Here is a 12318-nt window from a genome sequence, read left to right as displayed (position 1 = left end):
GAACCCAAGTGCGCTTCAGCTTGAGGTCATGAACAGATGGCCGGACATTCTCCTTCCAGGATTTTTTGGTAGACAGCAGAATTCATGGTTCCATTTACCATAGCAAGACTTCCAAGTCCTGAAGCAGCAAAACAGCCCCAGACCATCACACTACCACCACCATATTTTACTGTTGGTATGATGTTCCTTTACTGAAATGCTGTGTTACTTCTACACCAGATGTAATGGGACATGCACCTTCCAAAAAGTTTAACTTTTGTCTCATCCATCCACAGAGTATTCTGCCAAAAGTCTTGGGGATCATCAAAATGTTTTCTGGCAAAACTGAGACGAGCCTTTATGTTCTTTTTGCTCAGCAGTGGTTTTCATCTTGGAACTCTGCCATGCAGGCCATTTTTGCCCAGTCTCTTTCTTATGGTGGAGTCATGAACACTGATGTTAACTGAGGCAAGTGAGGCCTGAAGTTCTTTGGATGTTGTTGTGGGGTCTTTTGTGACCTCTTGGATGAGTCGTCGCTGCGCTCTTGGGGTAATTTTGGTCGGCCGGCCACCCCTGGGAAGGTTCACCACTGTTCCATGTTTTCACCATTTGTGGATAATGGCTCTCACTGTGGTTCGCTGGAGAGCCAAAGCTTTAGAAATGGCTTTATAACCTTTTCCAGACTGATAGATCTCAATTACTTTGTTTCTCATTTGTTCCTGAATTTCTTTGGATCGCAGCACAATGTCTAGCTTTTGAGGATCTTTTGGTCTACTTCACTTTGTCAGGCAGGTCCTATTTAAGTGATTTCTTGATTGAGAACAGGTGTGGCAGTAATCAGACCTGGGTGTGGCTAAGGAAATTGAACTCAGCTTTCCAAAGATGTGATAAACCACAGTTAATTTATGGGGGGTAATCACTTTTTCACACAGGGCCCCGTAGGTTTGGATTTCTTTTTCCCTTAATAAAAAAGACCTTCATTTATAAACTGCATTTTGTGTTTACTTGTGTTATCTTTGTCTAATATTTAAATTTGTTTGTGATCTGAAACATTTAAGTGTGACAAACATGCAAAAGAATAAGAAATCAGGAAGGGGGCAAACACTTTTTCACACCACTGTGTGTGTGTGTGTGTATATATATATATTATATATATATATATATATATATATATATATATATATATATATATATTAGGGGTGGAAATCTTTAGGCACCTCACGATTCAATTCGATTACGATTCAGAGGGCTGCGATGCGATTATAAAACGATTATTGATGCATCTCGATACATCTTTTTTCTCTATAAAGGATTTCTATCTTCCTACTGTCTGAGGACTTGGTAGTTTTAAAGCAAAGTATTTGTAATGATCCATAATGTAAATGCATGTTTTCGAAACTGAACGCTGAATCTCGGCTCCAAAGTGTGCAGCATAGCGCAAAAGCCCTGGTTCTCAGCAACCGAGAGCAGACAGCAGGTCACATAGCACCGAGGTCTGGCCTCGAAAAAACAGAGATTAAGACAAACATTTGGAGGACTATTCGCATTTATAAGCAGCGCGGTTGGTTAAATCTGCAATGAGAGACTGTCTTTCTCTAAAAAGTTGCGAAAATGAAGTCGCTTCTCTTTCGAATTTTCCCGTTCCACCTTAAATGGTGCAGCAGTTACATTACATTCGCCTATATATATATATATATATATATATATATATATATATATATATATATATACACACATAGTGTGTGTGTGTGTGTGTGTGTGTGTGTGTGTGTGTGTGCGTGTGTGTGTGTATACACACATGCGATCATATATAATGCGTTACATATTACACATATGTAAATATCTACATGCAGTGTATAAGCCTATAATTAAGTAAAAGTTGTGTGATTTTGGTGAGATAATGTGATTTCTCAAATAAAAGTAGAGGTATATTTCCAAAGAACTACTTAAGTAGAATTACAAATGTCGCATGCTGGTAAAAGCTACTTAAGTGCAGAGTAACTTACAGAGTTGTTCTTCTCTTTTTGAATATCTTTGGTCAAAAATAAAATACACTTCCAGTCAGTGGTTTGACCATTAAAAAGGCCTGTACAAATACTTACACCAGAAAATCAGAATGAAGTTAAACCCAAAAAGCATTTAATGACTAAATGTTAATGACAGAAATGTAACTGAGTAAAAGTAAATGTTGCAGGGTAGAAATGAAAAGCGTTATCATTTGAAAGTACTTGAAGTCCAAATACATTAAAATGTTACTTGAATTCAAGTAACTGAGTAAATGTATGTAGTTACTACCCACCTCTGCCTGTATGTAATAAGAATTTCCTTAACCTTAACCTCTGTAATCAAAATGAAATGGTTTTGCTTGGTCACTTTAAAAAAAAATGCTACATATAAAACACTTTACAGTCAGGTGCATTTTGTTGTTCCCAACACTGTAGGTCTACCCCTATTTTTCTCTGTTTTCCTTTGCTGGGTTTCAAACGGTCATTAGTCATTAGCAGTGTTTTTGTGAGATAGAGTGCAGCATTTGTTGCAGCTCATGTGAAAGAGCTCACTTCTTTGAGTCAGTTTGACCTTTAGCAAACAGTCAAGACACTGAAGGAGCAGTTTGCCAAGTTTAGGACATGCAAGTAAGATGAGAGGAAGGAGGACAGATGGAGAGACGGAATGAGAACAAAACCACTGTAATCAGATCAGATAGCTGTTATATTGTGGGCCTGAGATTTCAGCATGAATTTGGTTTGTTCTGCTGTTTCGTGTGCTTGAGCGTGTTAGGGAATGTTATCTTATTTAATGTCTGGTCAGCGAAACATTCAGAGACTTTGGCTTCATCTCCTTTAACTCATTGAAATCTGCCTCTGCAGTAGATGGCCCGCATGCATGTGAAACTGGAGCTTTCTATGTGCTAGCATGTTTTCTGTCACTATGTAAAAGAAGCATGATGCTGCCTTCATTGCCTTGGGATCTGAGTGACCGTGTGCACACATTCAGAACAGATCTCAATTCAAAAATAATGCATTTGAGCTCTTTTATGTTCTTTTCCCCGATCTAATGTTAACAGTAAAGACTTTGAACTACTTCTGCGTGTTTTCACCTGGTGGAGATGTGCATCAGTTACTTACTAGTTGGGGAGAGAGAAGTCTAGCCATTCGCCCACAACAGCACAAACCAGCGAGATAGTTAGCAGTTACATAGCTAGTTACACTATATGTCCAAAAGTATCCACACACCCCTTCTAATTAGTGAATTCAGCTACTTTAAGGTACAGCATTGCTGACAGTTGTGCACAAAGCTTGTATAATCTCCTTAGAAAAGCATTGCCAATAGAACGGGATGCTCTGGAGCAGCCACACCACTCAGCCTAAGCCTAAGGAGCCTAAGAGTACCATGCCGAATGCCAAGCATTGGTGAGTGAGTTATAAAGCCTTCTAGCATTGAGCTTTGCAGCAGTGGAACTGCACTCTCTGGAGTGATAGAGCTCCACTGAATACCTTTGGGATGAGTTGGAGTGCAGTTTGTGATCCATGACCTGACCTCAGCTAATGGTCTTGTGACTGAATGCAAATCCTCAGCAGTGTTCCAATATCTAGTGTAAAGCCTTTTCAAAAGACTAGAGGCTGTTACTGCAGCAAAGGGCAGCCACATTAATACCTTTGATTTCTGCGGGTTTAAGGACTAATTCAGACCTCAGACCACTAAGAGCTTAAAATAATTTTATCAAAATAGTGAATTTGATAGTGAAAGTTATGGCAAATTTGAATAAATACTCTTTTAATCGGTAATCAATAGATTATGTGCTGACTAAAAAGAGAATATTGATTTCTCTTAAAGAGGTAATATAGGACAAAGAATAGGCTTTAGGCTGTGTACATGGAAAACTATAGCTATAGTGAACTTTTAAACTCACGTGGAAAGTTATATAAGATGTCCTTGTAGGGACAGGACAACTGGGTAGGATGAGACTGTTTTATTTATTTATTTATTTTTTTAAAAAAAGGATATTATATACATTTTGATTTAAGGGTGACCAAGAAAGGTAGAAAAATTGCTGGGAGGGTGGGATGATCGTCTTATCACCCCAAGGATTGTACAATAAGGGTTGTTCTGAAGCTGTCTGTGCACTTGGTTTCTGGAAATGTTTGCCACTTGATGCTCAAATAAAGCAGGGACCTTTTTTTTCTTTTTTCCAAATGTACAGTAAGAATTAGAGATCAAACTATATGTTCAGGCCTTGAGCTGTAGGGACAGCTCTGGGTTGTGACAATAGCAATGTATATTCCTATTCATATGTTTGTTTAAACGTGGTACTTTGGGATACTAAATACAGATTCTGAGCTTTACTACATCCTTGTCTTTACAGTAAAATATCAATGAGGAATTAAAGAAGAGGAGCAGATTAATACACAGAAATTGTCACTTTTTAGTTCAGCATTAAAGGGTTAACTGATCTTTTTGTCCTGTGTTTGTATTGAAATATGAGGTTTTCTTGTGGTTTGACCTGAGATGTGCTTTGTAATTTTGGGGCAAAGGCTTTGTAAACCGGCGTTCATTGTTTTGATAAAGTTGCATTTACATGCTTTCTCTTTCTTACAGGGCATCCATCATGGCAGCCAGGATGAGGACACTTCCATATTTGTGAACGAGGCAGCGTTCCTGACTCCCTCCATGAATAACAGACACCTTCATGATCACCAGCATCAGTACCATCACAACCCCGACCTGCGTCCTGGACTGCTGGGATATACAGACTCCCCCAGTGCTCAGAATAGTCTGAACTCTCTGCTGGCCTGGTCCAATCATAGCCATCCCACCATTGGCATGCCAAACCCTTCCACAACACAAGAGGAATGGGTGGGAAGCCAAGGTACAGAGAACACAAATAATGGTAAAAACTGGATTATTGATCATGACATCTTATTTGACTGTTGATATCTCATTACATGGAAAATATTATATAAATGTAATAAATAATACCTCTTCCACTGGCCGCTATTTGACAAACATAGTCGTGCAAAAGTCTGAACACCCCAGTCAAAAACCTTAACACATCCTTTACAGGGGACAAATTAAATATGGCATTTATTCCGCATATTTAATGCACAATTTCTATTTTGTTCTGTACAGGATGTGTTGACTTATTTTCCCTTAGAAAATCAACAAAACATATAATTTGTCCAGGGACATTCAAACTTTTTCATATGACTGTAGGTTTTGTGCAGACCAGTGTAAATACCTACTGTCTGTGGGTGAGAGAGGGACAAAGGGAGAGCGAGAAAGAAAGCAAATGTTTTGAAATCATCTGAGGCATTTGTAAACAGTGTAGGCTCACCTTTGCCAAAACTTCTCTCTGCCCCCCTTTAACAGAGGCCAAGTCTCAAGTGTCCTCTTTTTGCTATTAATCCGTCTGCTAACAAAAAAACACCCTCCCATCCCTCTTCACACACACACGCACACACATATTCACTTACAGAGACACACATCCGTCACGGAAATCAATCGGCCCTCCATCTATCGATCGGCCATGGCGGACGGTGGCATGTGAATCAAGGCGAGTGGGCGATGGAAGACTGATTGGAACATTGATCTAAAAAATCTTTACCAAACTCATTACAGGGCAACCTGTCATCTCTCTCTCTCTCTCTCTCTCTCTCTCTCTCTCTCTCTCTCTCTCTCTCTCCCTCTCTCTCTCTCACACACACACACACAAAGGGAAAAACGGCGACAGAGAGAGATAGGTGCACAAACATATTCATCTAATATTTCCTTGCCACATGTCAGGGATGTCTATTTAGCACCAGGTTGTAATTTACACACACAAATCCGCATTCTTAGCTTTACAAGCATATTTGGCAAAGGCCATGGTGAAATGTACTCAGTGGTGAAATACACACTCATACTGTAGTTTATACAGGTTCTCTAGTGATGCAGACGCCAGTTCTTTTGAAGAGTCTTTAAAGAAAATGTTCAGAAAAAGTGGGGGGGGGGAGCTAAATTACACAGTTTTCAACTTATCCCAGATCGATCTGCCAAGACATGTAGAGCCAGATTCATAAAACGCAGTGCCAGATTTATCACAATGAGCGCAAATAGCATGGCAGTAACAAGTTTGCTCATTCATAAATGAGGATTACCCGCATGTTTTAACACTTGTGTGATGAGATGTTTCCACATGTTTCTTTCATTTAAAAATGGTGGGAGCGATTTATACGACGCAGTCCTGCAAAAATTAACGCCTGAACACTCTGACTGTAATTTCCCCTGTAAGAAGCTGATGTAGATTTAAACAGTTTCTTCAATGTTTCCAAACATGTTTGGTCACATATGCAACGCATCACGCACACACACTCAGCTGATTATCCAATATATTTAAAAGACACGTCTTGATCTGTTTGGACGGAGCTGCATGACGAATCTTCTAACTGCTGCTGTGGGAGAATAGAGCAGAAAATACTTAAAACAGCCTCCTCTTTCTGCATCAAGCTCCATGATTGGCAAATCCCCCTCCTGTGTTGGGAATACAGGTTTAGATCATAATCTAAATAAGTGAAAAGTAATTGAGGTGTCCCAGTTTTGGAGGTACAAGGCTAATGTAACTTCACCCTGTAGCTGAACGCTGTGGGCACCTCTTTAGACAACAGTTGTTGTCAGAAATTTCGGGGATGTATTTACAAAAGAAAGAAATTGGGTGACTACTGACTTCTAGTGTTTGTTAGCAATGTTAGCCTCATAGCTCCAGCACTAAACTAAAGAAGCAGAATTTTGATGCCGAACGTTTTGGCTCATTAGCTATATATGTGGTAAGTAGAAAGTTGTGTAAATCTGATTTTTCACCAAACCATTCCTTTAAATTCTTAACCTGCACACTCACTGGTTAAAATAATGCATGAAGTTTCTGAAGAAAGTAGGGATAATGCTACCACAAGCTTGCTGTCAATCATTGTGCAGTAGTTTCTAAAGATGCACTAAAGTTCATTCAGACCAGAATTTAAAACCATTAACAGCTTTTAAGATGTCAGAGACGTTTGTTCAATTAGAGTAATGATGAATTGTCACTGGAGTCTGAAATATGTTCCGGCGAATAACTTTGCTTTCTCACAATATTAAGTTAATGACAAAGATCAACAAATTTTCCGTTTGATAGAATTCACCATTTTATGTTGTTTTCATGATGTAGATCATCAGTTTTCTCTCACTAAAATACCCAGCAGGCATTACACAAATGTGTTGGCTGCTGATGGAGAGATTAATACACACAGACATGATATTTGACTTCTTAGCAGAAACGTTGGCTTTCTGGATTCCTTCTGCAACAGCCCACTCTTAAATGTCCGCCCCACAACCCTTGTAGTTTTTCAGTTCTTCCCACTTTCAAAATACATCAGAAGGAGGTTTTTTCCTAGTCTTTAAACTGCATAATCACATTTTGGAGACTATTGTCCCACCACTGTAGAAAGTGAGTATGTTTACAGTAGATGTAGCGATGATCGCTTTTTAAATTTTTGGTAGGAGTGTCCCTTTAATAAGAACAAATTAAAAGTCAAAATGAACCATTCTTTCCACAGTCACAAGCTGTGTAAAGTGATTATTGCAGGCTATACAGTAAGTCTTGCTTTCCGTAAACATTACCTGTCAGTGTTAAGTCACTCTCAGCAATGCCTCCAAATATTGATCGCCTGATTACTCGTCACTACTTATTGACAGGCTGTCATGGCTTAGTACACTCAAGTCTATGTTTTAACAAGACCAGAGCCACTGAACGTGCCGCTCCACTTCTGTTCCATATGTACCATGATATCTAGCCATAATGTACTGCCACAACTCATTACAATCTACATTTATTTTTAGGTTTATTCAAAAAATACTGTATAATGAACTTTTATTCCAGTTGTGTTTCATAGTTCTTGAGGATCCTTGATTTAAAGTGATAGTTTTGGACTTTTATTTACTTTTTCCCTCCCCTGTAAAAAGTCAGACAAGACATATTTGGTGTCTGAAGTTTGCTTCTTTGGTTCTGCACTGGCGCTCTGGGGCTATTGTAGCTAACAAGTAGTGGAAGCACATAGATAGCACATACATTAGCATTGTGCAAACTGCATGCCTGTGCCAACAACTCGCTACACACTCAAACTGCTTGTTAAATAATCTTAAATAGACTTTAAAGCTATAGACTATAGCTATATAGACTTAAATGGACAAAATTCAGGCTTCAACAGAAGTCTGTGAGATTACTTATTCCTGCCTAAAACTAGTAGTATTCTGTAGTGCTGCATTGTAGCCTTCAGCCTTGTTGAATTGACAGATTTTTTTTTTCCCATGTTTTCCTTAAGCAGTGTTCAATGTTCACAACCACGACAATACCCAACATGCAATATACAAACACTTCATGGAAACATTGACAAATGAGAATGCCTGTGGAGTCAACCTGTCATGACTGCTAACCACTGAGCTATAGGCAAATAAATACAACCAAGCTAAAATTACTGTCACTTTTACCTCAGTCATTCTATCCTGAGGTAAGGTATCTAAATAGGTAGCTGACTTGTTCTCCTCATCTGATGAGTCGTGTGTCATCTGAGTAATCCATTGTGATGATATTTTGAAGTTGCTACATTTATACAGGTGCAATAAGCTATTCCACTTTCTATCAGAAACATTAGGTATCTGGCTTTCTTCCACGTTTACCAACTAACAAATCTAAAATGTTTTAAACAGGTTCATTCCAAAGCAGCTTTAGTTTTCCAGACGTTTCTCCCACCTTTGAGATACGTCATCTGAAGGAGGTTTTCTTAAACTTTAAACCAGAAATCTCACTCTAGAGACAGCACTGCTGTAGGACACTATTATGTGTACAACAGATGAAGCTATGGTTAAATTTGTCATTTTGGCCAAAGTGTCGCTTCAACAACACGATGCGATTTGAGGCAAGAGTAATGATTTGAGGCAGTTTGCATAATGCTAATTAATAAGCTTCTGTTACAACATTAGCATACAAAAGAAGAAAACTTAGAATACCAAAGATGTCTTGGTTGATCGCCTGCATTTGGAGTAAAATTGTGTAGTTTGTCACTATACTTAATATTGCTGTAAGGAATTGTGGGAATAAGTGTGTAAACTTGAATGTGCACACTGAATAGGCGCAATGACTCACACTTAGATCCTGCTTATACTGATTTAAAAGATAAAATCTGCTCCTCTTAAGCAACTAAGGATGGAGTCTCAGAGACCAAAGTAAAAGGGCCCCTTCCCATGCCTTGAACATAACGAACATTCTGCAACATCACTGAAGGATGCAGTTGAAACACATGCAAAGGCTTTAGCAGCTCATTAACGAAATACTTTGGTCATTTATCTGTAGTTCTTAGGTTACTGCTCAGGGGTCAAAGCCACTGACACATTTTTCCTGACAAAAGGCACTGAGCTTTCATAGAGGCAATAAAGTGTTAACTGTTACTGGTTTTTTTTTTCTTACAACAATAAATAAGTCCATTAGATCAAATGTATTTGAAATCCATAAATCTCACTTAGCCCCCCAATATTTGTATAAATAAAATCGGTTTGAAACACCATCTGTCAGTAAAACACATAGTACATAACTGTAGACCAGTTCTATCTGTTATGAAATGTTTCCTTTAATCTTAAGTGTTGACATTCTGAATCGAAGGCTGTGCCTTACTGAAGATGAAAATTGGGGCTTTGCAAATTTGAGCCAATATGAAAATTGCTTACCTATACTGGTTTTAATGAAATAAAAATGTGTGAATTGACAAAAAAGTTCTTCATTTTAAAACAACTGTAACTCAGTCTTACTTTAGCATTATTTAATGCTTTAAATAATATAAACTTGTAGCCCTTATATATTCTGTTAGTCTGTCAGCTTTTATTTTTCTTCCAATAATTTTTGATTATTTATTTATTATTATGTTTTAAATAAATTGTTATCTTTATGAAAAGGGTTATGTTTGGATGCTATTTACATTTTTACCATGATTGTGTTGCATGTGCAAGTTTATTAGCTCAGCCTAGGCAAGCAGTTACTGATCCCCAACTTGTCAGCTGATGTAGAGAGCTGAAAAAATGAGACTTCTCAAATATTTTGGATTTTTTTCAAAATTCGGGGTCTGTGCTAGCTCTGAAACAAAAAAAATCCATGTTAATATTTTTATCAGTTGCTTTTTTGCCAGTACTGTTAAATTTCTGGAACCCATCGGCCAGTTTTCTCAGACAGCTGATGTATTGATTAGACTTTATTGATAGTGAAATTGTGAGTACTGACAACTAAAACTGGTTATCTTTTTCGCAGACACGGGTCCTCCAAGCCATGCTGGAGTGGCTTGGACAGCAGGGGTAGCAGGGGTTGGACTTTACCAAGGTGACGCCCTCTCCGTGCCTCCGGCTTATGTTTCCATGGAAACGGAGAACCGGGATGCGGAGGCAGAGGAGAACATTGTGTATCTTTGAACTGACATCTGTTTAGACTTGGTCTGAAGTGAAACTGTTGAAGAACAAACACAAACAGAACTCTAGTTATGGTCAGGAAATTGCAGTGACTCAAATAATCAGTAGAGGCTGAACTTCTCACACATCAGAGCTAGATCCATGTTTATCGTCGGGGGTGTGGGTTTTCAGACCACGTGTCTTTCGTATCCTGATCTAGAGGAAACTGGAGCTCTTAGTCTGATCTACAGTCACAAGCAAACATTAAACAAACTCTAACCTGGTTTTATTATTAACTAGTTCCATTTTTCACCACTGCTACCAAACCATTGCTAATCTTTAACCCTTTTACAAGTATGGTCTCAATGGTGAGATTTGCAGTGGCTGGTCCCTAGAGAGTACGATCCCACCGGTGTGATTCAAACACAGCGGTTACAATGTTCAGCTTCAAATACTGACAAAATAGCTTTAGTTCTATTCCTTCATCAGATCGGTCTGCTGATTTGTCTTTGCACAACATACAGAGTATCCCAAAAATGCAGCCAAAACAGGGTGACATTTTCAACACACATCTTTGTTAAACGTGTTAAACTTGTCCTTTTATGCTCAGCAGCATCATACCAAATTTTCCCTCAGGCCTCCCTTAATCTGAGATAAAAATCCATTGTAAAAGCAAGTCTGTGTCCAAAGAAAATCCGCATGGAGCCATAACATATAACGGTAGAAAACATAGACAGCTTGTACAATTGGGTGCTTTTGTATTATTTATCAGCAAAGCCATTAGTTTTTAGTATTAAGAAGTAGCCCAAAGACTAGCGGAGAGCTGTCAGCACAGGCTGTTAACACAAAAACAGCAAAGTAGCATACGGTTAGCTGTGGAAAATATGGCAGAATTATTATATCACAAGTTGGAATAGACAAAATAGAACCTGTAGTGCCACAATACTATAATAATAATAACCACACTGTACTAAATGTAATTAAACAGGCATAATTATGCGTACTTCTTAAAAAAAGCGGTTATTCACTGTTCTTTTTACGTACTGACGATACCCATGATACACTAAGAAAAGCAGGCTGTGACGTAGTTTATCACGATAACCATAAAATTGTCATATTGCCCACCTCTACATGCAATATAAAATAAATTAAACCTTATAGCAACCTCATAACTTCACTGAAGCTATGAAATTGCCTGCTTTTACTAATAAACTGTTAAGAAGCAGATCTTAAAATAGTATTACCCACTTTGTTAGTTCCAATGAATAGAAACATAGGAAGTCATTAAGTGTCACCAATTAATTAAAATAACAACAGCAAAAAAACAGCTTATAAAAGAATTACCACAGGATCCACAATCTGATCATGTTGCATGTAGCCTGATGTTTCCGCCTACCGTTCTGTAGATGACGTGGAGACGATTCTGCAGAACAATCACATTCTAGAACTGCAGCTACATTTGAGCTAAAAGAATTCACTCTGGAGAGAACTCCATTGGAGACAGAGTTTACTTGTGAAAGGGTTAACAATCACGTTACACACATATAGCTTTAAATCTGTAGTCTGTATTCCTGCCACATTGTGAGCTTGGTGATGGACTGAAATCTGGTACCTTTTACTTGCGCTTTTTCCAGCATTTTTCATGTTTCTAATTTCACCATATTTCTCGAACTTTTCATAGCCGTGTGTGTGATCTAAGGATGTTCTGTGGGGTCAGTGTTATGTCGCCTTGCCTGGAGCCTGCAGAGACAGAATTAGGTTACTCAGTTTCAACTTGCTTACCAACCCATGCGTGCAGACAGACACACACACACACACACACACACACACACACACACACACACACACACATTTCTTTTGGCCTGCACCACATTCCGTTCCAAACTAGACGCTTATTAATGA

At 38.5% G+C, this 12318-nt stretch overlaps 1 protein-coding gene across 4 annotated transcripts in view; it reads left to right on the top strand.

Moving 5' to 3' along the window:
• arhgef28a (Rho guanine nucleotide exchange factor (GEF) 28a) overlaps window positions 1-12027 on the top strand; it is a 129554-nt gene extending 117527 nt beyond the window's left edge. For 3 of the 4 annotated variants that reach the window (XM_036579946.1, XM_036579945.1, XM_036579947.1), the window contains 2 exons: window positions 4576-4867; window positions 10283-12027. In XM_036579946.1, the coding sequence (XP_036435839.1) occupies window positions 4576-4867; window positions 10283-10440 (450 nt within the window). In that variant the 3' untranslated portion in view covers window positions 10441-12027. The remainder of the gene's footprint in view (window positions 1-4575; window positions 4868-10282) is intronic. The other variant, XM_036579943.1, reaches the window with a different exon arrangement.
• Window positions 12028-12318: the final 291 nt, after the last annotated feature.

This window comes from Colossoma macropomum, unplaced genomic scaffold, assembly GCF_904425465.1.
Source record: "Colossoma macropomum unplaced genomic scaffold, Colossoma_macropomum, whole genome shotgun sequence".
NCBI lineage: Eukaryota > Metazoa > Chordata > Actinopteri > Characiformes > Serrasalmidae > Colossoma > Colossoma macropomum.
Note: the sequence above shows the minus strand (reverse complement) of the source record. Positions and strands in the feature narration are given on the sequence as shown.